This window comes from Lathamus discolor, chromosome 11, assembly GCF_037157495.1.
Source record: "Lathamus discolor isolate bLatDis1 chromosome 11, bLatDis1.hap1, whole genome shotgun sequence".
Taxonomy (NCBI): domain Eukaryota; kingdom Metazoa; phylum Chordata; class Aves; order Psittaciformes; family Psittacidae; genus Lathamus; species Lathamus discolor.
In genome coordinates, this window is record NC_088894.1 from 12558353 (window position 1) to 12583985 (window position 25633).

The window sequence follows — 25633 nt, forward strand, 5'->3', positions numbered from 1 at the left end:
GGGGCCGCCATGGGCTGCACTGCAGCGATCTGGAGCGCCGTGGGGCGCACTGGAGCCAACCGGATCCGCCCCAGGGGAGCCCCGCGGCCGACTGAGCCCCGACCGAAAGCGACGACCACCCCACACCGAGAGCCACCGCCGCCCGCTCCTATCACAGCGGCGCCCCGCCCCTCGCCCCTCCGCCAACCACAGCACGGCCCTGAGGTGCCAATCATCAGCCGCTGCCAATCGGATGGCCGCGGGGGCGGGCCCTCAGCGGAGGCAAAGAGTCCTGGCGGCTGCGGAGCCGCTCCGTGAGTGCAGATCCGCCGGCAGTTACGGCAGCGTACGGCGGGGCACGGCACGGTACCGCTCACTACGGCAGCGTACGGCGGGGCACCGCACCGCTCCCTCCGGTACCGTATTCCGCCATACCGCATCGCACCCCGGGGCGCCGCAGCGCCCGCGTCCGGCTGGGCCATGATGGCGTGTGCCGAGCTGCTGGCTGTGTGCCTGCTGTCTGCCAACCGCGGCCCCGCGCCCCGCCGACAGCCGCTCCCCATCTTCCACGACGTGAGTACCGGCGGGGCGGGCCGGCTGCGAGACCCGGTCACACCCCCGCGGGTGGCGGGGACCAGGCGGCCGCTGTGCTGCCTCCTTCGCGGGGGGCATTGGGGTGCCCCGGCGGTGACTCGAGGTGTGGGTCGTGGTGTCCTGCTGAATGATGGGCCTCTGCGTGGCTGCAGTCAGCCTGCTCCTTCCTCAGCGCTGGCTGTGGCGGCTCCTGGAGCCGTGGGAGGGATTGTGTCGCTGTTCAGAGCTGTGGGACCCCACAGGCAGGGCATGTCCGTCACCCGCTGCAGCTCCCACCCCTGCTCGCTCTGAAGGTGCCGGGAGTTGTGGTGGAAGATTTGCCTTGTGGAGGCTGGAGGTCGGCGTACCGGTGGCTGCGGGTGGCTTGGGGGAGTTGAAGATGCGGATGGTGGCTGTTGTCCTCCTCTGCGGACAGGTCCTGGCACAGTGTCTCCCATCACAGTGCATCCCCTCGAGCCCTGTGGCCCGGGTGCTGCTGCAGAGAGGGAGCTGCGCGCTGGGATGGGGCTCTGGGGGAGGCAGCGCCTCTGCTCTGTGGCACCGGGCATGCCTGGCCATCTCTCAGGGCAAGTGGCACAGAGTGGGTCAAAGCCCACCTCCCCTGTTGGAGCACATCAGAACTGCTCAAACCTCTTGCTCCCGGCAGTCTTCTGTGAGCTGCAGGATGCCTGGGTAAGGTGGGCAATGCCTGCACCTCCCTGGTGAGCCACCAGCCTTTGTGTTCCCCATGTCCAGCACCCCGGGGGCTGGAGTCACGCTGTGGAGCTAAGAACATGCATAAGTGGAGGTGCTGCCCCTGCCCTGCCACAGGGACCAGGGAGGAGAAAGCAAGCAAGGGGTGAGGGTGAGGGTTAGTGTGGTGCCCCAGCACCCCGAGAGCCCAGGTGCTGGCTGCCATCTCCATCCTGTCCTGGCCCGTGTGGTGCCACCTGTGTGTCCCAATTCATCCCGGAGGAGGGGAGCAGATCTCAGGCAGACCTAGGGAAGATGAATGGTGTGGTTCTCCGTTAGGGAGATCTCCTGGCATCCTCGGGGAGCCGCTGGAAAGCACGGCTCGTGGCCACACAGCTTCCAGCTGGGGGTCGGGGTCTCTCTCCTGCCGTGGGGAGGTTGCAGACCGCAGGGCTCTCCAGCCAGCATCATTAACTGCGCTAATTACTTGGCTGAAGGAAGATGGGCTGGAGGGGGGGTGGTGGTGACAGCTGTGTTCCAGCTCAGCCCCTCAGGGCACCGCTGAGTCCCACATCCATCCCTCAGGGCGTCATTAAGGCAATTAAAATGGGAAGTGTTAACAGCAGTAGCGGTTCTGGCGGCTTCCCTTCCGCTTCCCTGTGGCTCCCTTTGCTCCCGCCTCAGCTCCGGAGCTTGGCAGGGGGAGTTTGGTAGCTCTGCTTTAGTATCTGGTTCCAGCTCCCCCCCCAGCCCGGTCAGGGCAGCGGGAAGGCAGAGCTGCCCATGGCACATCCCGGGTGGCAGCTCTTGCTTCCCTTGGGATTGTCCCCCTGCCTTCAGGAGCGGGGAGGAGGAGGAGGGCTTTGCCGGAGACGCTTTGCTGCAGGCGCGGTACGAGCTGCAGTGCTGCCATCGCAGTTGTTTCCCTGTGCAGACATCTCGAGCCTCTGGGAGATTCGTCCCCCAGGCTGGTGCTCAGGGCTGGCTTAGTCCCCTCTCGGGGCACGCGAGCTTAAGCAAAGCCTCTTGGACACCGCCGAGGCCTGGCTGCAGCCCGCACTGTGTCCCCAGGGTGGCTGTCCCTCCCCGTCTGCTGCCATGTCCCTGGCTGCGTGTCCAGTAGCTGCGGTTGCTTCCAGCCCTGCAGGCAGCTGAAGCCCTGTCATGTCCCTCCTGCCGGGGTGGGGGGGTTCATCCCCCACATAAACGCCGTTCAGTGCTGCTCCCGTCGGTCCCAGTGTGCCTGTCACCGCAGGCACTGAGCGGCGCTGCGGCTGCTTGGACCCGGGGGCCGGGGGCTAAGGGGAACGTCTCGGGTTTGAGGCAGTGTCCCTGTGTTTCCGAGGCTGCCAGGCCCCGAGTGCAAGTGAGGGATTGCCTGCAGTGCCTCTCCTGATCCCATTCCCAGCCTGCCTTTGCATCGCTTTTCCTTGGCTTAGTCCCAGGGCTGACCTCTGCGCCCGGCTCTTGCGGTGGGAGCAGCACTTACCTGCCATTGCTGTGCGTGTGTCTGCTCATGGCAGGGGGTTGGAACCTGATGAGCTTTAAGGTCCCTTCCAGCCCAAACCAGGCTGGGATTCATCCTCTGTGCCTGTGCCCTGGGGAGGGGGTCTGGGGGTCACCTTGTGGGGTGTGGAAACTGCTCTGTGCTGGTTTTGCCTGGCTGGAGTTGGATCCTGCCTTGTGCACAGGAGCCATCAGGGCTCTCCGAGGCACCCCCCTGCAGCGGGGTTGGCTGAGGACGGGCTCGTTGGAGGTGCTGAGGAGCGCTGCTGTCCCTGGGGAGCATGGAGCAGATGTGGCCCTGCCTCACAGGGCTCTGCCTGTGCCACGTGTGTTTATTTTGAGCTCCAGGCAGCTCTGGTGTGTGCATTGGCTGTGCTTTTCCAATGCACCGCTGGAGCACAGGATCCCGGGCACAAGGGAGCAGCATCAGTTCTGTTTGCTGAGGTTCCTGCTGAGTCCAGGATGGGCTCACCCTGGATTTGAGACCTTCTCGGGGATCCCCCCCAAACTGTGTCCTCCCGCTTAGCCTGCAGACAGACCCTGCTGAGCAAGGCCAGCCTGTGAGTGGGAGCTGTTTGGCCTCCCTTGAATCTCCATTTGTTAAGTGCCTGGGTGACGCTTTGCTGTATCTGGGATGTGCTGGCTGGCTCAGTGACACTTGGAGATGTCACTGCATGAGCCAGGTGTCCCTCCAGTGACAGAGAGCTCTGCAGGGTGAGGCTTTTGCCTTGGCAGAAAGCAGCATGCCTGAGGCAGGGAGGTGTCTGGGTGACACGTTCACATGGGACCCAATGGTGCTGCCAGGGAGCCCTGGCGTGTGTAACGCTGTGGCTGTGAGACCCCCGGTGCACAAGAGAGCCCTTTAGCCTAAAGAAAGTTGCTTTAAACCCCGGAGAACACCCAGTGTGTGGGAGCTGCAGGATCCTGTCTCGGCTGGTAGAGGTAAAGCTCCAAAGCGAGTCCTGTGCGGCACTGAGAGCCCCTGCCCTGCGTTCTTGCACAGGCAGCAGCCTGGCTGCTGGAAGCTGGCGTCCTGGGGAGATGGTTACCTAACAGTGCTCCACTCCCTGCAGCGGCTCGGGCTGGTGGGAACTTGCCTGGCTCAGGAGAGCATCCTCCAAGGCCGTGTCCCTGCTTCTGGTTTCAGTCAAGGGAACAGAGAGCTCCCTGCTGGGACCAGCACCAGAAAAGCCTCTGCCCAGTTGCAAGCCAGTGGCTTCCTGCGTTGTGAGCAGCAGGGGCTTCTCTGGGCAGCTCTTTCTTTACCTCAAAGCGATTTTTCAGGGACATTTCAGTGGCTAAATATGGGCTTGTGGCCTCAAAACACGCAGCAGAGCTGGCGGTGAGCGGTGCAGAAGGGAGCTGGGGGTGGAGGGGGAGCTGGCAGCGACACGTCTTCCTGCAGCAGGGAGAAGGGCTGCTCTGGGGGTGGCTTGATCTGCGCCCTCCGCTTTGCAGGTGCGTGAAAAAGGATACAACAAAGCCCACTTTCCCCTTTTCCTGCCCTTTTTCATTCCTCATCTTTCTTCAGACCTTCAGATTTCTTTCTCAGCCAGGGTGATTAAAAAGAGAAAAGTTGCCACGCACACAACTCTGTCGTTGGCTTTGTTAGGATGTGCTGGACAAAAGCTTGTACTGTTTGGTCTGGCAAGGTGTTCCCAGGCTTTGGAAATAATGCTGTTCCTCACTGGAGTCAGCCCCAGGTCTCCTGTGAATTCCTGATGAAAGGGGAGCCAGGCAGGGATAAGAAGCCCCAGCTTTCTCCTGGGCTGCGGGCAGAAGCCTCATGGTTGGGAACCTGGGTTGGGACCCTGAGCTGGAGCAGCTGTGCCCTGGGGCAGGCTTGGTTACAGATTAATGAAATCATTGATTATTAATTACAGTGTGTGTGTGTTGCAGGAAGGGGTGTTGTGAAGGGTGATTACAAAGCGCAGGACAAGAGCCGCTCCTCGGTGCAGACACTTGGAGTGTCAGCAGTGATGCACAAAGCGCTCCTGTTATAGAGTGGTTTGATGCTTAATGTTCTTTCATTTAAAGGGTCTGAAAAATTAAACACTTTCCATCAGGAGGCTGTAGCAAAGCCCTTTCTACTGCATCTCCCTCTGCGTGCTGTAAAAGATGCTCAGTGTGAGTTCTGGGCAGCTGTGCCCAGAGCTTTGTGCGCTGAAGGCAAGAAATGGGTTTGGTTGTTCCCAAAGGGGGATGTCCCGGTGCAGCCCTGGCACTGGGGGCTCTTGGTGGCTCCCCGGGAGGTGGGTTTCCAATGGTGGCAGTGCTGGGTGCCCCTGGCTCTCTGCTCAGCAGCAAGGAGCCAGTGCTGCCTCACTAAACCCTCTCCTGTTTTCTCTTGCAGATCTTCCGGCGAGCTGACAAGAACGGTGAGTGCTCTGTTCTGCCGCTGCTGGTCTGGGTGAAGCAGCACAGCCCATCCCTGCTGGCAGGTTTGGCTGCAAGAGTGAAGCAGGATAAGGGCAAGCAGCTCTCCGGCTGCAAGAAAAACGCTTTAATGCTTTGCCTGGAGCCAAGGGTTGGGAAGTGGGCTCCCAATTCACTGTCCATGTAGGACAGAGCCCTTCCCAAGTCTTTCTGTGGCCTGCATACACATGATCTCTCATGTGCACTGCTAGCCCAGGAGCCATCAGGCTTCTGCTCCATCCCTTGCAGGGTTGATTCAGTCTCTGCATCTGATCAAAATGCAGCCCAGGAGCTGAAGTCCTCCTTAGAGGGGAAGGAAAAAGCTCAGGAGTCAATGGAGAGCTTTTCTTTCCATAAAAGCCTGATGCTGTCCTCGCTGTGCTGTTTGTAATGGGCTCTCCTTGGACAGTCATTGAATTACAGAGTGTCTGCATCCCTTTCTCTAAACATTGCAGTGATATCTCTTGGAAGGGGCTGAAATTCCCACCTGCAGCTCCAGCAGCAGTGGCCCTGCTTGCCAGCACTGCTGGGGTTTCAATGGGGACTGGTGGGACATGCCTTCAGTGCAAGCTCTGCTCTAATTACTATGCACAGCATGCCCAAGCGGCCCACGCTCCGGGTGGAGAGGCTGCTGGGAGGATCACTGGGGCCTGGATGCTGCTTTCTGCGGATGTATAATTATTCTTCCCTTTTATTTCCATGCAGATGATGGGAAGCTGTCATTTGAGGAGTTCAAGAACTATTTCGCTGATGGGATCCTGAGCTCGGAGGAGCTGTGGGAGTTATTCAGTGGCATTGACAGGCGTCACTCAGAGTAAGTACCATGGTGGCACAGAGGAGGGGAGATGAAGGGGGATTTAGAACTGCTTGCCTGTGTATGGGGGACATTTGGAGGCGGGTGTGATAAATAGGTTTATCTCACCCTGACTCTCTCTTGTAACACGCAGAGGTTAAAAGCCATTGAACACCAGCTATGAGCATTGGTGAGGAGAGAAACCAGACATGTTGAGACCAATCGTTCTCAGATTCACTCTAGCTCTGTAAATACAAGCATCCATTTAAGATTACATGACATTAGCTTGAAAAATGTATTCCAGAAAAGCACAGCTCTCTAGAGCAGGTTGTGTCTGCAGGAGGAGCGTGTGATGGTGCGAGGACGATGCACAGACTGTGCAGAGTCACAGGCTCTGCCACTGCTAACACAGGGAACTGCTTTTCACTTACGTAAGAGCAGCTTTGCACCAGGAGTGGCTCTGTGAGTGTGACTTTGAATTTAGGCCAGCTTCTTTTAGAAAAAGAAACCCCCAACAAACAGGAGCAGTGCTTGCACTGAGCCCTGGTCTCCTCTTGCTGGTGCTGTCTGGAGGAGTCTGTTGGGCTTGGCTGGGTTTCTCATCCCAGTCATTCAGATGGTGAGGGCCTTGCTGGGGTCCCTCTGCCCTGCTGGGGCTGTGGCCCAGTGGGTTCTGGCGCTGGAAGAAATTGGCTGTTGATGAATTTCCTGTCTATTCAAACGGAGAAAGTGGCTGCAGCTTCCTCCTGATCATGGGCGGCAGGCTCTGCTCTGGCTCCTGCCGCTTCCCTGGCACCACAGGAAGCTTTTCCTGCCCTTCTCTGATGCTCCTGTCCAGGGCAGTGTCTGAGCAGGTCCCTGCCAGGGAGAGGTGACTCTCGGCAGCCGTAGCTGCACACACTGGTCCCAGAGCTTTGCAGAGAGCCAGGGCAGTGGCACAGAGGACCTGTGCCATGCTGAGATGCCAACAGCCACCAAATGTCACTGAGCCACTGACAGCCCATACCCAGCAGTCCCTGGCTGCAAGGGACCCACATCATCCACCCAGGGCTGGTGGCGTGGGGATGGTTTCTCCTGCTGGGTGTTTCATGGGGGGTTGAGCTGATGCTCCTACTGCCATGATGGGGCAGAGAAGTGGGCTGGTGTGTGCAGCCCCTGTTGCCGCTTGCTTTTAAGCCTGTTGCAGCCTGTCCTGGCAGTTGCTTTTGTTAGATGTGGGCAGCACGAGGTGTCCCCTGAAATCCTTTTGTGTCTTTGGGCTGTGATCCCAGGGAGTCAGCAGTGAGCCATTCTCCTTCCTCTGTAAAAGCTCCTTTCCTCTCACTCCATTTTGGGGTGACCTTGGAGTCACCCCCCATACACACCACTGGAAAACACAGATTGCAGCAAAGCGGAGTCTGAACTGTGCTGTTTACTGACTGGTGAAGATCTCCTGGTTTACCATTGCTGTCAGGCTGGGCTGCTTCTGTCTGCCCAGAGCAGATGAGCAGGGCTGATCACAGAGCCATGCACAGCCCTGGCTGCAGTGGTGCTCCCTAGAACACATCAGTTATGATGGTGTGGTAGCTGTGATAACTTGGCAGTTACAGTGTTTTGCTGCTGACATCTGTTAGCAAGGTGTATTTCTGTCCTTGGCTGGGACATGGTCCATGCACCCGAGTGCAGGGTCAGTGCATGGGACTGCCTCAGTGGCAGCAGGCAGGAGTGGGATGGGGACTGGGAGGTGGCAGCAAGGAACTGTACGTGATTTCTTCAGCTTCATCCCTAGCTCGTGGAGGAGGAGGCGTTGGGACCCCCCAGGGAGGGAGCCTGGCACTTGGGTTCTTGCCTCGTAAGGGGCATCCTACCCCCTGTAAGCAATGTGGGGCATCATTGTGTCTGCCAGAGCGCTCTGATCCTGACCCAGAGCCGCCGTCCTGATGGGACAATGGACTGGGAGGGACAGTCCCCAGGGAGCCAGGACCTGTCTGTCCCCAGGGGCTGCCCAGTAGCAGGTAAAGGAAATCAGCATGCTGAGGGCTCATGGAGGTCTCTGGCTCTGTGCGTAGGGCTGGAGTTTCTGTCGTTTGTTTTGGGGTGTGCATGGGGACTTGCTCCTTTACAACCCCTGGTGTCTTCTAAGGGCTGTGCTGGCATCCCATTGTCCCCTTGGAGGGGGTGTTCAGCCCCTTGCCCCAGGCTGCCTGCTTGCCTGACACTTGCAGAGCTGGCTGAAGGTTGCTGCCAGATTCAGGAGTTATTACCTGAGGTAATACTCCAGTATTGTGAAGCTGGAAAGCAATTACAAGTTCTACAAGCAGATCTGGTGTGCTCCTTTCATGTCCCATGGCTTTTCCAATGATGGGAAAGTTACATCCTTAATCCAGTGGGTGGATTTGGCACAGGGGTGCTGTATTCATCAGGTCTAGGCTTAAACTTGTGGTTCTTTGTCAGTGCCAACCTCATCCAAGCAGAGACTGTAACAGAGACCTTCATACCCAGGCACTCTCCGTGGCTGGGTAACAGAGCACTGCCCAGACACGTCCTGATCCTCACCCATCGCTGCTCCCCTGGGCCCCAGAGCTGACATCTGGGAACACGAGTGTTTCCGAGGTCCCACACATCACTTCTCCTTCCAGAGAGCCCGTGGCACTGCGCTCTCCTCCTCTTCCTGCCCTTCCAACCCGATCTCTGCTCCACCTCCCAGCCACCCAGTGCTTGGATGCGATGCTGTGGCCTGTGCGTCAGGCACCTCATGGGGTTGGGTTCAGGTTTTATGTTTCCCCACCAGGCATTTTTTGTTCTGTGTTTCTGAAAAGTGTTCTGTTTGGCTTCAAACTGTCTCCATGATCTAATTCTTTGATGTTTACAAATTCAACCCTTCCTTGCGATTTGGTACCACAGCTCGGTCCACTGTTTAGTTTAGCTTGGCAGGGAGCTCCACACTGTTGCAGACAGAAAGATTCATCTGCCTGGAAAAGTGCATTTTCATCCACTGAAACATCTGGGTGAGAGGAGACAGAAGTTTTTGAAGGGATGAAGGAGCCTTGTTGCTGCAGAAGCATCTTGGGAGATGCAAAGCACAGTTTGCTCCCTGAGTAGCTGTGTGTCTGCCTGCAGCCCGGCTGGAGGGGTGGCAGCAGAGCCCAGGGTCTCATGGAACCACTTAGCAGGGAGTCACAGAACCCCAGCCTGGTTTGTGTTGGAAGGGACCTTAAAGCTCCTCCAGCTCCAACCCCTGCCATGGGCAGGGACCCCTTCCACTGGAGCAGCTTGCTCCAAGCCCCTGTGTCCAACCTGGCCTTGAGCACTGCCAGGGATGGGGCAGCCACAGCTTCTCTGGGCACCCTGTGCCAGCGCCTCAGCACCCTCACAGGGAAGAGCTTCTGCCTAAGAGCTCAGCTCAGTCTCCCCTCGGGCAGGTTCAAGCCATTCCCCTTGGCCTGTCCCTACAGGCCCTTGTCCCAAGCCCCTCTCCAGGTTCCCTGCAGCCCCTTTAGGCACTGGAGCTGCTCTCAGGTCTCCCCTTCAGGAGCCTTCTCTTCTCCAGCTGCCCCAGCCCAGCTCTCTCAGCCTGGCTCCAGAGCAGAGCTGCTCCAGCCCTCGCAGCAGCTCCGTGGCCTCCTCTGGACCCACTCCAACAGCTCCACGTCCCTCTTGTGCTGCTGCCCCAGAGCTGGATCAGGGCTGCAGGGGGGTCTCACAGCATTGTTGTGAATGGCTTTGTACTGGATGCTGCAGCGCTGTATGGGCTGTGTGTCATGGTTGCAGAGAACTGTGAAACCTGCCCAGGGGGAGCTGCAGGGACCTCGGGTGCTTTTCTGTCTTCATGTTGGGAATACTTAGAAAACTAAGGTCTGGCAAATCCGGCTTTGCATGACAGCGGTCAGGTGGTGGTGGCAGGAGCTGGGTGCAGGCTGCCCAGAGCCGGTGTATGTGTGCACTTGAGCACGAGTGGAAGAGGTGAGGCTGCTGTTAAAAACTCTCCGTGGAAGTTACCTCAGGCCTCTGGTTCTGTGGAAGAAGGGACCTGTGTGAGCTTTGCTTCCCTCTCTTTAGTCAGAGACTTGGAGACTCTGGCTGAAGTCCGTGCCTGATGGTGAGTGAAGCACTGGGTTGCACTGGGCGCAGTGATGGCAGCAGAGTGGTGGTGATGGCACCAGAGGTTCCCAGCACGATAAATGGTAAATGGAAAAACTTCCCATCTGCTTTGCTGACTTGATTGCTGTTTTCTTGCCTGAATTCCAGGCACATTCTCACTAAATCCCAACAGCATAATGATGACAAGATCCTTCATCATCAGTTCAAGCTTAATTACAGTTAATCAGTGGTTTGAGCACAGTCAAAATACAGCTATGTGGAAATGTGGAGAGGCTCAGGATGAGTGTTTTGGAGGCAGAGGATGGCTCTTCTCTTGGAGTGGGAGAGGGGATGGATGGCAGAGAGAGGAGTGGGCAAAGCCTGTTGCAGCCCAGCAAAATGGGTTGGGATTTGATGTGCAGTTCTCCTGGTTTCTGCTATGAAGTAGCTTCTGGTAGCATGAAAACGGCACCATCAGTCCTGTGCTTTGCTTGCAGTGCTCTGTCCTGCCCTGAACTGCACCCTGGGCAGCTGTGGGGTGTGGGAAGAGGTGTCCATGCAGGGCAGCGGATGGAGCAGGCTGCGCTGGGAAGGGAGCACGTCTTCCACTGACAGCTCCCCAAGTGCTGACTTATGCCCCAAGTTCAGTGTTCAACTGTTCCCTGGTTTAGTGGTTATCAGTTGCTTGGTTTTAAGCAGCAGACAAGATGGAGTTATTGATGATCTCCAGCCTCTCGTTAGGGGCCACAGGGTTGGTGGCGATTGTAGCTCATTGTCATATAGATAGATGCCTGCTTGCTGGAGCCAAGGTGGGGAATGAGGCAGCGGGCTGAGCTGGTGCCACCTTCTTTCTGGTGATGCCAGATGCAAAAGGCTGGATAACGTATGCATTGGGTGTTTCACTGTGTTTTACCTCATGTCCGTATCCCCTCTTGTGTGACTTTTACCCGTCTCTTGGCTGGGAACCAGCGGCTGCAGGTCCCATTCCAGCTCACGGGTCTCACAAGCAGTGCTGTGGATGCTGCAGTGCCAGGTCACTGGTGGCGGTGCAGCAGCAGCAGCTCTGCAGGCTCCAGGCAGCTTGCAGGAATCAGTGTGAAAGTGAAGAAGGAGCAAAGCATTTTCCAATCAAAACTGGTGCTTCAAGCCCCGGTCACTCCATCCAGCAGAGCTGGGGTCGGGTGCATGGAGCTGCTTGGAGGAGGGATGGGCAAAGTCTGATGAAGTGGAGGCAGCAGAAGAAGGGGCTGTGACTTTGCTGATCTCTCTGTACTGCATCCCAAGGGAATCGCTGTTTGTTTTCAGCCACTTTCAAACCTGTCTGCAGTGCCAGGACAGTGCGCCAGAGAAGCAGCTCCTGCAGTAGGTGTTGGAAACAGAGGAGCCAGATCACATCCTAAACCTGCCCGTCTCCATTGCCTGAGAAGGCGCTTGTTGTGCAGCAGAAAGAGACACAGGAACCAGCCTTTGATGCTTGGGGGAGAAGCTGTAGGAAGATTTTGCTTAAATTATACCTGTTCCTGGCATGGGATATTGAACACTTTACACACTCTCTAACTGTACCTTGGGGTGCTTTTGCCCCTTTGCCCTGTGAGCAGTGTCAAAGGGGCATAGGGTGATAATGGCAGTGATTTCACTTCCCCTGGGCAGCGTCACCACTGCCGTCCTCGTGCTTGGAGCCCAGCAAACTCCAGGTTATCACCAGTTCCTCCATGTGCGACAGCATTTCAACACTTTAGAAGTCTCTTTCATGCTCTCTTCCAGTTTCTCTATCAGGATCAGAACGGGGTGTAATCATTATGGGGATTTTGAGACAGCAGAATGTCTGGAGTGGAGGCTGATTGGAATAATGATACTGTGGGGCATTTCCCTGCAGGCTCTATAGGGATGCTGGGCATCACAAGCAGCTCTGCCTCCATGCTTTGGCCACCTGAGTGGATCTGATTGCTTCATGCAAACCTACATCCCATCCAAAAATGTGGCTGTTTCCTCCTCCCTCTCCACCCCAGCAGCACCTCTGTTAGCAGCAGGATGGGCCTGTCCAAGCCCTGCAGGGATGCCAGAATTGAGGCTCCAGTGCAGTGCTCCCTGTTACTGAAAAGGGGGGGGGGGCTGGACCCAACCTCCAGGATTGTTTGCTTGGGTCCCTGTTTTAATGGCCTTCACATCAGGAGCAACCCCTCCTGTGGGCTGTGAAGCCATCCAGGGAAGGGGAGGAGGGGGCCTGTGCCATGGGGCAGCCAGCAGAGAGGATCTGGGCTGAGGTAAAAGAGGACAGGAGGAGGGAGCCCTGGTCCTTCCCCACACCTCTGGGAGAAGAGGTTGGGTGGAAGAAGCAGCTTCTGGGGCTCATCAGCTGCAGGGCACAGAAATGGGGCTGCCTCATCAGCCCAGGGCACTGCCTGCCTCCCCTCCATCCTGGCTCCATCCTGCTGTCCCCGGCAGTTTCCCAGCACACTCCAGCTCCAGGAGCTGTTTGTGGAGCAGCTTTGCTTGCTCCTTCAGCTCCCGGAGCAGAAGTCAGAAGTGATGCTCTGCAGCCCTGCCTGGGTGATGCTGGTGCTCAGCACAGCTCCTGAGCTGCTGCCTCTAAGCTTGGGCAGCTTTTCCTTTTCCTAGTAAGCAGTCAGTCTGCTGGGGGTCAGGCCAAGCCCTCGAGGCCCTGCTCACTACAGCTGCTCTTCCCGAAGCAGCCACCACATCTAACAAGAGCTTGTTTCTCTGTTTCTTGCAGTAACGTGGACACGGAGAAATTGTGTGGTGAGTAGAGATGTTCAGAGGGATTCCTCTCTTGAGGGTCTGTGGTTGGGCTTTGTGCACATCTGACCTGGGCGGTCAAGTGGCGTTTGACAGTCCTTGTGCCTGAATCCCAGAGGGCATCCATGCTTTTCCCAAGAGGAGTGGGATAAGCTGTCACTGGGGATAGGAAAGGACTCCTTCATTCCCGCCGAGGTGGGATCTTGACTCTGGGGAGACAGTGCTGGGCTGTGTGCAGGAGGCAGCAGGGGCAGGGCAGGCAGAGATGGAGTCTGTGGTCTTCTCACTGTGCTCTTCCCTCCTGCTCCAGATTATTTCTCAGCCTATCTTGGAGAATACAGGAATGTGCTTTCTGCCCTGGAAGCCCTCAACTCCGCTGTCCTGGCAGCCATGGACAAAACCAAGCTGGTAAGGATGGAACCACAGGAGGGTGGTGGGGCAGGCGGGTTGGTAGCAGAAGCTGTGATGACCTTGGGTGCTTGCTTAGGTTCAATGTGGGTACCAGGGTCAGCAAATGTACCTCTCAGAACCCTGTGTGTGCTTTGGGTGTCTGCAGCTGTGGACTACTCTCTACTGGAGGAGAAGGGCAGAGCTGGTGCTTTTGTGCTCTGCCGATGGCTTCTTCCTCACAGGGCTCTGGCAGGGGTGGTTTCAACAGCTCCTTGCAGACCACTTGCAGCATCCTGCCCACCAAGCGCTGGGTGAAAGCTGGGTGAAAGAAAGGTTCAGCTGCTCTAGGCTGACCCCAGCAGCTTGTGCTTAGCACAGCCTGTGCTGACAGCCACAGAAATGGGCTGCTGCACTGCGGGCAGGAGGGCAGCTCTGGGAACAGAGAGGTGCTTGGGAGCAGGTAGGGAATGGTGAAATTCATTCACTCCCAGCCTGGTATCAAGTTTATCCCTGCAGTGAATGCTCTGCCTCTCCCTGTAGCTTGGGCTGATGGGAAGCAGATTGGAGGCTGCTAATGAGGGTAAGCAGCCTCCTGCTTTGTGAGCCCTGCATGGAGAGCACCAGTGTGCAGCCTGTGGGCTAAATACAGCTGTGAACAAGCAGTGGCCAGCACTGGAGGGGACCCTCCTGGGCCCCCTTTGCATCTGAAACGTGTGAAATGGTTTAGCCGTGTGCCTGGGGCTGATGCTGTGTTACAGCCGTGGGAAGGGCCAGCCCTTGCCATCCCTTCAGTGGGGTGGTTTGGTGCTCGTGGGAAGTGGATGAAGGGCATCAGCCATGTGCACACTGCCCTATGGACGGGACAGAGAAGTGAGGGGGGATCTGGTTCCTCTCGCAGCTCTGCAGGGTCATCCCAGTGGTGTTTGTGCCTCTCTAGTGTCAGTGGGGATCGTGCCCTCTCTGAGTGTTCCTCTGGCCGGATCCAGCCTCAGCAGCATCTCCCTGTTCATTGGGAAATGTTATGCAGGAGAGGGGATCACTTGAAAATGCATTTTTCTCTTTGCTTCAGCTGCCCAGCTCCCTTCTGATTCGGAGAGAACTCCAGGAGCAAACTTGCCAACAAAGTTTTCAGTTATTAAATGCAAGCCCAGAGGGAGGGAATTAATCCTCTTTAGAGCTCTGCTTTATTCATGTTCTTTTCTGCTTTGTCCTTTTTGATAATGAATTTGTGTATTTATATATATCTCCAAAGCAGTTACTGTCTGCTTCACAGTGTTGCCGCGATGCTTTCATTCCCTTGATAGGTTCTGGTGCCACAGGTGTCCCCTGGAAAAGAGAAGCAGGTTTTCCCTGTTGAAACAGATTTTTATGGAGCCACTTTTCCACCCGTTTGGATGCGCTGGCTCCAGGGGCCAGGGCAGCCTCATGATCACAGTGCTGCTCTCACCAGGGCAAGAGCTGCTCTGATCCCTGTGCTCCAGGGCACAGACTGGCCTTCCTGCGAAGCATCTCCCTGGGCTTCCCTGCTCCGCTGGGCTCTGAGCGGGGAGCAGGAGTGGGCAATGCTCCAAGCCTGTGGTCAGGGCTCTTGCAGAGCTGTGGGAAAGCCGCCGCTGTCACGGGCTGGCAGAGGTGACAAACGCTGTGTTCTTACCTTCTGTGACCTGCGTGTATTCCCAGAGTGGGACTTGGTCTCGGGTTATTATGGGGTTAGTGGGTTTGTTAGGCTGGGTTTTCGCCAAAGCTCCCACCTCTCAGAGCCAGGGGAGGGGGCAGAGAACAGACATTTCCCATATTTCATTGTCTGTCCCTCACTTCTGTTAATGCCAACACCTCGAGCTCCACCCTGGCTGAGGACTGAGAGCCCCAGTTTGGCAGAGACCTCCCTCCCGGAGGAGGTGCCTGAAGCTTCATCCTGGGGAGCAGCTCTTACTGGAGATGCAGTTGTGCTGGGCAAACTGTAAGAGGCCTGCCTGCTCCAACAGCCCTCACCGTAAAGCTCTGCTTCCAGTTCCATCTGCGGAGCCAACGGATGCTGGTAGATGTGGAGCCCATAACTGGATCTATAGTCCCTGTCTGCTCTGCATGACTCCCAAGGAGGCAGGGATCTCCAGGCTAGCTAGAAGGAGAAGGGGTTCTCTGAGCTGGGTCTCATCATTGAACTACAGCATCTCTTGATTAGGGCATGATCCATCTCCGGTAGTTCCTTACTTCTGGATAGGATCCTGCCACAGGATTGCTCACCCCTGCATCCTCCAGGAGCTTTCCCCACAGCTGTAAATAGGCTCATATAAATAGGAGCTCAATTTGAAAGCTGGAAAACAGAGATCATGGGCTGCTTTGTTAGCACAACAAAAGCAGAGCCTGGGGGATGCTCACACCATGCCAGGGCCACGAGCTAAGGGGAGGAGAGAGAAAGGAAGCTAAAGCATGGGAAACACAAGCCAGGTTCATCCTTCTCACTGTGTAAGTGCTGCGGTTCCTGTAGGAAATGGTGTGTGTGGGCAGCAAACCTGCTCGTGATCTGTTTTATGTGTCCATGTGTTGGCAGGAGGAAACTGGATCATTAGGGGTTCCTGTGCTCCCATCCTTCCTCACTGGGTTGGTAGAAACATGGTAAAGAAAGGATGCCTGTTCAAGAAAAGAGGTGGTGGGGTTTTTTTTTTTCCTCCAAATTCTGTTATTTCCACTTTGATTTGTGAAATATAGCTTGCTCACTGTGCTGCAGGTCACTGATTAAAGCATATCTTGGGGTTAGGCTTTGTGTTTGCAATATGATAGCATCCAAATAAGAATAGAAGGGAAGCTGCGTGGAAACCTCTGAGCAGCTTCCAGTGTCTGAAGGGGGCTGCAAGGATGCTGGAGAGGGGATCTTCATCAGGGACTGCAGTGATAGGACAAGGGGTGATGGGTTCAGACTGAAACAGGGGAAGTTCAGGTTGGGGATAAGGAAGAAGCTCTTCCCTGTGAGGGTGCTGAGGCGCTGGCACAGGGTGCCCAGAGGAGCTGTGGCTGCCCCATCCCTGGCAGTGCTCAAGGCCAGGTTGGACACAGGGGCTTGGAGCAAGCTGCTGCAGTGGAAGGGGTCCCTGCCCGTGGCAGGGGTTGGAGCTGGATGAGCTTTGAGGTCCCTTCCAACCCAAACTGTTCTATGATTCTGTGTGTGGTGGAAATACCTTGGGAAGGGGTCTGACATTTCTCACAGAGGAGCTGTATGCTTAAGTCTTTCCATTCTCCACTTTGCAGACACTGCAAATTAGCCTATAAATACCTCTCCAGGTCTTATTTCCCCTTTGGCAGGAGTTACACCATCACCTATTCCATCCTGTCCCGAGCTTAATTATCATCATAAGAAACTAATAAAACCTCTCAAAAGCAGAATTACAGCAGCTCTTGGCAACTTTGGGGCTTTCACCGGGGCCAACAGAGCTGAAATTCCAGTCCATGACCAAAAAGCCTTGTCTCGTGCTTGCAGAGTTGTTTCCTCCCTGACTCCTTTCCAGTGGTCTTTGCTGTGAGCAGAAAACGTGGTGCTTAGTGAGAAGGAGCAGGTTTGCTTTGAGCCTCTGTTACAGAGGGGTTTGAAGGCAAAGGGGTTTGCTTGTTTGCCCCAGGGCGAGGAGGGGGCCGGGCAGCTGAGCTGAAGGGAAGGTGTATTTTCCAATGGATTCCCCCCCCGGCATGAGGTTTTCCAAGCGGCTGCAGGCGGGTGAAGCAGCGTTAGGGGCTCTCCCGGGAGATGGTTATTTCCATCCTGTCTTGGGCACGCTCCCCTGGGTGTGCTGTGTCTGCCGAGGCGAGAGACAGGAGGCAGCTGCCCGTCGTGTGCAATGCTGGCCCCAGACATTGATGTGTCCGTGTGGGATGCTGCTCTCTGCCCTTGGAAGTGGGTTGGGACATGCTGGGACTGGGAGGATGGGGAGCTTCAGGGCCAGACACAGCGTGCCCTAGGCTGCTAGGTGGGTTTGGGGGTGGCTGGTGCCTGTGTTTGGGGTGCAGGGACTGCAGTGGGGTGAGCGGTGGGGCTCGGGACAGGTTGTGGGAGGAGCTGCCTGCTCCTGTGATAGAGCTGCATCCACTGATACCATCCACGGAGGACGGGAGGATCAGGCCATGACGATGAAAGGGGAGAGGATGGGGAGTGCTGGGAGGCTGGCTTGGTGCTGGGGCTTCTCCCAGCACATGGCCCTTTGAAGGGGAGCGACGACCGAGAGAGGCATCCGGCCCCTGTGCAGGGGGAAGTGTCCATATGCCAAAGCTATGGGGGCCCCAGCGGGGGCTCAGGAGGATGCATTGGAAAAGGGAGTGAACCAGAGGCTGCTTGCTGTGGGAAGTGCCCTCTGTGCACGAAGAGGAGTGAGAGTGTCTGGATAGGGACCAGCTCCCAGAATGAAGCAGCCTGTGTGCAGCCATGCGGTGGATGAATGATGTATCCCCCATGAGCCCCTGATCCTTTTCTGATCATCTGCTGGTCTGCGTCAGTTGCCTACAGCAGCAGCGAGGGCAGGTGAGCGCTTTCCTGCCTGTTCACGGAGCTGAACCTGCTCCCAGGTCAACTTGATGCCAAAACCACAAAGCAGGAATTCCGTTCTCTGGTTCTCACCTGCTCATCCTCGAGCCAGGGCTGAGCCGCTTCAGTGCCAAGTCAAGAAACCACCTCCTGCAGTAAAGTTGCTGCCGTGCTGGTGCCGTGAGGACCTTCTGCTCCTCGGCTCAGCCCTCCCACCTCTGTGGCTCCCGGTGAACCTCAGGGTCCTGCTGCAGTGATGGCTGGAAGGAGCTTTCCCGCTGGCTGGAGCAGCCCCTTCCCTGTGCAGGCTGTGCATTCCGAAGGGACAGCTCTGCTGCAGTGCTCTGGGTGTGCAGCAGCGGGGCCCGGCTGTACCAGGCAGTCAGCACGGCCTCGGTTCGCAGCAGGAGCTGTGGGTGTGTTGCCAGCACATGGGACACGTGCAGAGGAGGGTGATGGGATAGGCACAGAAATAACCCGGGCTGTAAATGAAAAGCAGTTTACTTCTTTTGGAGCGATTGCATTGACTTTGCACGCCTGCAACAGCGCAGGAGCCGGCCCTGGGTCACCAGCACAGCTCTGCCCGGAGCAAGGCAGCGTGTTGGAGACCCTGCTCCTGCCCTGTGGTGGGATGCTCGGGATGCATCATCTGCCTGTTGGAATATCCTGTGCACGTACTCGGCACCGTGCTCCTCGTACTCGCCCTTTGCCGTCCATGCCTGCTGGAAGGATGTGAGCGATGCTGCTATGGAACCCCCTGCCCAGGCTGCTGTGCCCCTCTCCGGGCTGGCCAGCACCCGAATCTGGCAGCCTGTGTCCCGGAGCAGGGTGTTCAGCTCTAAGCACATCCTCTCGGGAAAGCCCGGAAGCATGGAGGAGCCCCCTGACAGCACGATGTTACCCACCACGTCCCCCTTGCTGTGGTCAGGTACCTTCTGGAGGCTCTGCCAGGCCAAGTAGTGGAGCCCCAGGGAGCTTTGGTGGAGCAGCTCCGGTTGGAAGAGCGGCTCCGGGCAGCAGAACTGTTCCTTGCGCAGGGTTATACAGTGCCCGTCCGGAGCCTGAAGTCTGGCTGGGTGATGGAAACCTTGGTTCTGGAGGTCTCCTTCGTAGTCCGTGGAGACGTAGCAGCATGGCTTCTTCATCTGGATCACTGCCTTCCTCTTCACGGCCTTCAGCGCCGAGGGCTCGTTGGCGCTGTCCATCAGCAGGCTGTGCAGGTAGCGGAGAGGAAGCCACCAGCCACCCCGGGGCGGTACGTGGCCTCCCGCTGGGTCTGCCCCAGGCACACGGAGGTGATGTGGGGCACTCCGGCCCCAGCCTCCACAGCCAGGCCCGTGACCCTGCCGTAGGCACAGAGGGAGAGGAACCCGGTGTTGGCCACGTGCAGGGCTGGCACCCCAAAGTGCTCGAAAAGCACCTCTGCCACCTTCTCCCTGTTGGTGGTGGGGCGCGATGGGGAGTCAGCCATGAGCACTGCCTGCTCCTCTGGCGGAGCTCTCAGGCCGCAGAAGAAGAGGTGGCTCCATAGGTTTTCCAAGCTGTCCCAGTCCTCAGTGATGCCCTGCTTGAGTGGGTAAGACCTGGGTGCCATGGTGAAGCCTGCCGTGCTTTCAGCAGTGCTGTGGTGCTGCCGGGCCTCCTGCGTGGTGCCTGCACTGCAGGGGTGTAGGAGCATGGTCCTTAGCACAAACTTGGGCTTCTTCTGGCCTGCAAAGCCCGCCCGGGTGAAGCTGCTGCCGTTGTCGGTGATGACTGCAGGCTTTAGCATGGCAAAGTCCTGAGGGATGCTGGGGCGGGAGGAAGAGCCTCACCCTGCAGTGGGGCAGGAGGGGTCCTGTGGGGGCAAACCAGGCACTGGTACCTGCTCTGCAAGGGAGGCCCCAGTGGAGGGCAGCCGCCTGCCCTGGAGCTGTCTCTGGGAACATGCCTCAGCCTTTCCTCCTTGCTCGCTGCCCCACTGAGCATCCCTCCTTGGGTGCCTCATCTCCATTCCCGTGATGACCAGTGGTACAAGGACAAAACGGCAGGTTGTCTTAAGGAAGCCGGTGGAAACTGGCCAGGAAAGAGTGACTGGAGCAGGCTGCAGGGAAGGGTGCAGCACCCGTGCACGTGGAAAGGAGCAGGCCAGGCTCACAGGGGCTCTCAGGCACTCTCAGTGAGTGACACGGGGACAGGCTGTGGGGTGGCCCCGAGCCCAGGCGCACATCACAGGCTCAGCAGGGATCTCGTCCCGCTGGAGCAGAGAGGCTCGGTGCTGCCTTCCCGAGGGAGGAGGGCACGAAGCCCCCCTGCTGCCCTGTCCTGCCAGTGGTGGGTGCTCCCTGCAAGGGGCTGCCTGCGCATGGGCAACCACCGCAGGCTCAGCGCCACCAGCCCTGTCCCAGGAGCCCCAGTGAGGGTGCGGGTGGGGAGCTCTGGGTGCCCCACAGCCCTCCCGTGAGCTGGGGGCTGTTTCGACAAGTGTCCATTACCTTGTGGCTTGGAAGTGTCCATCTGTGGTCCCCCACCTCCTGAGGTTGGTTGCTGGGCCAGGATGGGGTTATCGCGGTGCATTCCCTGCTGCGACCTCACGGGCACGCACCCCCCCGAGGATGCTCGTGTCCCTCAGCGCCGTCCCTTTCTCCACTAACTCCAAATGTGGTTGGAATCCAATCCATTGGGTTTATTTAAGGCCGGCCCCTTCCATCTGTGGCTGTGCTCCCCCCGCGGAGCCTGAGGCATCTGATGGATCCTGTCCCCTTCCCCGCAGAGGTACGAGACCTCCTCGAAGATGGAGCAGTTCCTGACGCGGTTCCTGCTGCGGGAGACCCTGCAGCAGCTGCAGTCCCTGCAGGCCTCGCTCGAGTGCGCCGTGGACACCGTGGAGGAGCAGGCGGGCCGGGACAGGTAACGGGTGCAGGTCCTGCCCTGCCCATGGGGGTCACAGTGTGGGGCAGGACCCACAGGTTCCCCTGGGAGGGACATCTGGGGGCAGGATCTGCCCTTTCCGAGCCTGCTGTGATCTGCCCTGCGCGGTGAATGACCTCAACCCCTCCTTTTGCATCTTATGCTTTCAGAAAGGACATAAAGAAGCCCGAGACCTTGGTTGGGCTGAGGTCAGGGAGGCGATGTGGGCGCAGAGGACAGAAGAACGTCTGCCTGTCTCCCGCTGACCCCTATTCTGGGATGCTAAAGACAGGTACTGCATCCTGGCCATCCCTCCGCTGATCTCTGCCCCACGGGAGCAGGGGTGGGAGCAGCAGCATGGGACAGAGCCTGGGCCACCTCACCCACATGCCCCTGGAGCTTCTGGGGATGTTTTATCCTGTGAGCAATGGGGAAAGCCTGAGCAGAAGAATCAGGGTTTTGGTTTCAGTCGGGGGTTTGGAAGCTCCTGGGGTTTCCTGGGTCCTTTTGCAATGAGAAGCTCTCTCAGTGACATTTCTGCCCTTCCCCACGCAGGCGTTTGTGTCGAAGACAACAGCCAGTGGATGGCGCAGATCAACCGGCTGCAGCAGCTCATCGAGAAGCTGGAGTGCAAGGTGCGTGTGTGCTGGGGCCTGCGGGTGGGTGCCAACAGCCTGAATTCCATCCTGGCACCCTGACAGAGCTGCACCCGCTCACCAGACCCGGACTCGCAAAGCTGCCCATCCCCTGCGGCCTCCATAGCCCTGCTTCTCCCCCGTGGGGCTCTGGCTGACCCTCCTCCATGGTCTGTGCTGATCTGACCAAGTCAGTCTGGACCCACTGAGCCCCACAGACGAGCAGGTCTCATCGCTGTTGTCCCCCAGGTCCCCAGAGGAGCACCCAGGGTGGTACCTGCTGAGCGGGGCTGTGGGTTACTGCGGGTTTTACCTGGTTGCAAAGCTCCCCAGGGATGATGGTTTTTCCTGTGGTTAAATGCAGAGCCCACGCCTGGAGCCGCTGAAGGAGGAAGTGATGTGCAAAGGAAGAGATGCAGTAAGTTCCCGTCCTGTTCCTCTTGCTTGCAGTGACCCTGCGGCGCGCACAGGTCCCCAGTCCTACTCCCACAGCCCTCGGAGACTGGAGTTACTGGGGTGAGCTGCTGGGTTTGCACTGCCTGCCCGGCCATGCGGCGGGATGGGGTCAGAGCTGGGAGCTGTGGGACCATGCCCAGGACAAATGCAGCTCCATCAGCCCCGGGCAGTGCCCGTGGCCAGCCCAGCGGAAGGCAGCTCCTCTTGTGAGTGCCCAAGTGCCCCAGGGCTGCTCCGAGCACCCACAGACCCCACAGAGCCCCTGTGCAGGCCCCCCGGCCCGTGTCACTGCGGCAAGGACACAGTAAATAGCAGCAGCCCCAAGGCAGGGCCCTGCCACCGGGGCAGGGGGGGCACCCGTTGTCCCTGGTGACCCTGTTCCGCTGTCCCCCCGCAGCACATCCTGGTGGCCAAGAGGCAGATCTCGGTGGCAACGAGCAGCATCGAGGAGTTCCGCCAGGCCGTCAGGTCCTACACGGCGGGCACGGCCGGGGAGAGCAGCTGCCTGCAGTAAGTGCTCGGACGCGGCATCCCTGGGGACGGCAAGGGCAGTGCTTTGGGGGCTTGGGGTGGAGTCGGACCTAGCAGAGAGGCCAGGACAGTGCGACAGCGAGTCCGCAGGGTCACCCCATCTCCTGCTGCTGGTGCTCCCCGCAAGGACCTCAGGTCAGTGGTGAGAAGGGTGGTGGTGCTTGGTTTCGTTGTGGCAGGACCATGGATGTGTTCCTCCGGCACTGAAGGACTCAAACGTAATGGGGGGGAAGTCAAGGGGAGAGCTGCTGTCTGGGCACTGCTTTGTGCTGTGTGCGAGTGCTGGGGACCGCTGGGTGGGACCAGAGCTGCGGATGGAGCCGGGTCCGGCTGCAGTGCACACCACTGCAGACCACAGAGCTGCTCTTCCAGAGGTGCTTCCCTGCTCCCATGGGACTGTTCGAGCTGGGATGTTCCCATTGGAAGTGTCATTTTCCAGCTCTTCAGTTCCAGCAGCACAAAACCGCGTTTTCAGTCCGAACAAAAGGAAGACCCTTGTTTTGGCACGCGTGGCACAGAGAATGGCAGGTTTTGTCCTCTGCAAGTGATGCTGTTCTGGCAGGAGAACAATTGGTGCAGAGAGCTGGGTAGCACTGCACAGGCAGTGCTCTCCATGTGAGTGGAAAAGCCGGAGCGAAGCGCAGGGAGTCTCCTGGGTCACAGCAGGGAACGTGGCCTCGGAGCTGGGCCCGTCCCTTCCTGCAGCAGCTGGAGGAAAGGCTCGTCCTCAGCTGGAGCTGCCGGTGCTGCAGCCGGTGCAGATGGCTCCCTGCACCCTGAGCACTGCTCCCGCCTCCCTGCTCCATCTTCCCAGGGGCTGGAGGAAGCCCCAGCCCGGTCCTGCTGCAGGAGGCAGCGGGGGGAGTGTTGGCCAAGCAGCATCACTTTGGGGTCAGCAGCTGGGGGTTCTGGTGAGATCTCAGCTCCGTGCATGTGGGCCCCCGTTTCTTGCCGTGTGAGGGACGAGGGACGACACACACCTACTGCAGAGGGCTGGCGGGGTGAGCTGCTTCCTCAGCTCTGCGCTGCAGTGCCAGGGATGGGCTAAGAGATACTTCATGGAACCCTTTACACGCTGGTCTGTGGCAGCAGCGGGGTTAGCAGCTGCAGCGCTCCTGTGGGCCCGGCTCTAGGAGCTGTGAAGCAGGAGGGATTTGGGGTTGGGATGCCCTGGGGCCGTGTGCCAGCCACAGACTGCGGATGAATCCACGCAGCTCTGACAGCCTCATGGCAGGGCCCACGTGCGGGCCCTGTGCCCCTCGCTCTGGGCCTGCTGTGGCCGCTCAGTGCCAGCCCCCCCTGCCCCATCTCAGGGTCCCTCCTGTCCCGCAGCGTCTCCGCCTGCAAGCTGAGGGACGAGGCCTGCTTCATCCTGTACGAGTTCTGGCAGGACGCGACCGCCTGGAGGAGGTTGGAGCCTTCCCTCGTGTGGGGCTGGGGGCTCGGGATGGGGGGGGGGGAGTTTCCTCCGGGGCTGCCCCAGGACCCCCCTTGCTGCTCCCTGTGCCTGCGCTGCCCATCCTGCTGCTGCCGCTGCTGCATCCCAGGGCATCCCCTGCGCTGCTTGCAGGGGTGAGCACCGTGGTAAGGGGCTTGGGGAGCGGGGAGGGACGTGCTGCCCGGGAGGTGCGTGGGCAGGGGTCCTGCCACCGCGGGGCACACTCAAGCCTCGCAGCCCCTGTTCTGCAGCCACCTGCAGTCGAGCTGCAGCAAGACGTTCCAGCGCTCCATCATCAGCCTGCTGGAGTCCCCGGAGCTGCTGACCACCATGCTCTTCCCAGGTGAGGGCTGCGGGGCGCTGGGGCTGTCATCTGGGGTCTGCCTTCATTGCCCCCGAGCCCTGAGCCTGCCCTGCAGAGCTCTGTCCCTCCTGGGTCAGTCCCAGTGCCTGTGCCGGGGATTACAGCTCAGTGGTGCTGAGGCAGGGCAGAGATCAGGGACAATGCACGTTCCCCTTGGTCCCAGTGGAAATCTGGCTGAGAGGCGAGGAGGCAGGAGGGCTTGGTGGCACCTGGCACCCAGTTAGCACCCAGTTTGCTGCCCCTTCTGTCACTTGAACATGAAACATGCATCGATTTGGACTAAACCCCGGGCCGGTCTCACTGCCCCATTCCCAGCGCTCCCCTGCGGAAGTCCCTGCAGCTCAAGTGGGCGGCCCAGCTCCAGGCCATGCCCTGGCCGTGCTCCTCACCCTGGGGTGGTGGCTGCTTTAGAGCTGGGCGCCAGGGACCTGCCAAAGAGCCTGAGCTGCAGGGCCGGATCCCCCCATCTCTGCTGCCCCATATCCCTGCGCTGACTGCTCATCCCTGCCCCTCTCCCCAGCGTCCTGGTGGATCATGAACAACAACTGACGCGGGGCAGCCGCCGGGACGCCGCTGCCATGTGGAAGACGCGGAGCCCTCAGCGCAGCCGCCACGTTCGTCACCTCCGTGTCCTCATCCCCTCCTGCAGGCGCCCGCCCGTCCCCTGGCACTGCCCATCCCTGCTCCTCGTCTTCATTCCCTCCCCAAGCCACTGGCGCCAGTGGGAGCTGTGGTCAGGGTGGCTGCTGGGGAGCGCTGGGCTGGCTGCTGTGTCCCTGCTCTTCCTCCCCATGCTCCTCTTCCTCTGGGCTCCGCAGCGTGCTGGGATGTGCTGGGGGACACGGCTGTGGCCTCCCCAGCCCTGGCACTGGCTCTGCCCATGGGGCCGGTGCCTCGTGTGCGTTGTGAACAGTGTTTTGTAGGAGCATTAAGGGAGTATTCCTGGCGCGGGGCGGGGGGCAGCTCAGCCCTGGCCATGTGCAGCCATCGCCATGGCTGTGAGCCTGGCCTCGCACCCCCCTGTGCCCGTCCCCAATAAATCACAGCCCCAGTGCAGGGGCTGGAGCGCGGCTCCGAGCTCTTGCTTCATCCTGCGGCTCCACTGCCATAGACCAGCACCGGTGGGGCCAGGAGGAGGCTGGAGCTGGGTTCATGCTGCTGGGGGGCACGGGGTGAGTGGGGAAATGGAGCAGAGCAGAGCCCACCTGGTCCATGGGGTGCACACGTGGGGGTTCAGGATTGGTGCTGCAGGAACCAGTCCTGTGCTGCGCTGGTGTGAAATGTGCTGGCACAACAGCACGGGGCAAGTGTGAGCGAGGGCAAGCGCTGCCCCCCCAGCCCTCGCTCTCCTGGGTACGTGTTCCCCCCGAACTCTTTTCACACTCCCTGAGGATGCTGCTCCCCACCAGCCCCCCCGAAAACACTGATTTCAGGGAACCCCAGCCTGGTTTGTGTTGGAAGGGACCTTAAAGCTCCTCCAGCCCCAACCCCTGCCACGGGCAGGGACCCCTTCCACTGGAGCAGCTTGCTCCAAGCCCCTGTGTCCAACCTGGCCTTGAGCACTGCCAGGGATGGGGCAGCCACAGCTTCTCTGGGCACCCTGTGCCAGCGCCTCAGCACCCTCACAGGGCAGAGCTTCTGCCCC

At 58.9% G+C, this 25633-nt stretch overlaps 2 protein-coding genes across 3 annotated transcripts; one reads left to right on the forward strand and one right to left on the reverse strand.

Moving 5' to 3' along the window:
• Nucleotides 1-260: 260 nt before the first annotated feature.
• On the forward strand, nt 261-25077 carry NECAB3 (N-terminal EF-hand calcium binding protein 3). Of its 2 annotated transcripts, none has more exons than XM_065691180.1 (13): nt 261-552; nt 5105-5129; nt 5872-5980; nt 12753-12778; nt 13086-13183; nt 20428-20564; nt 20735-20856; nt 21120-21199; nt 21564-21617; nt 22053-22165; nt 23519-23596; nt 23862-23967; nt 24509-25077. In XM_065691180.1, exons 1-12 carry the CDS (start codon nt 460-462, stop codon nt 23947-23949), a joined length of 1023 nt encoding a protein of 340 aa, XP_065547252.1. In that variant the 5' UTR covers nt 261-459; the 3' UTR covers nt 23950-23967; nt 24509-25077. The 2 variants fall into 2 exon arrangements, with proteins under 2 accessions (XP_065547252.1, XP_065547251.1); XM_065691179.1 differs by having other exon boundaries at nt 23876-23967.
• ACTL10 (actin like 10) lies at nt 18176-19511 on the reverse strand. The gene is given in 2 exon segments (XM_065691916.1): nt 18176-18903; nt 18906-19511. Coding segments are annotated over 2 exon segments (1269 nt in total). The 5' UTR covers nt 19447-19511.
• Nucleotides 25078-25633: the final 556 nt, after the last annotated feature.

Bases quoted from the DNA above. Each gene is read 5' to 3' on its own strand.
- NECAB3 (XM_065691179.1), top strand. From the start codon at position 460: ATGATGGCGTGTGCCGAGCTGCTGGCTGTGTGCCTGCTGTCTGCCAAC. The intron at 20,857-21,119 runs GTACTGCATCCT...TTCCCCACGCAG, and splicing joins TTCTGGGATGCTAAAGACAG to GCGTTTGTGTCGAAGACAAC. The intron at 23,597-23,875 runs GTTGGAGCCTTC...CCTGTTCTGCAG, and splicing joins GACGCGACCGCCTGGAGGAG to CCACCTGCAGTCGAGCTGCA.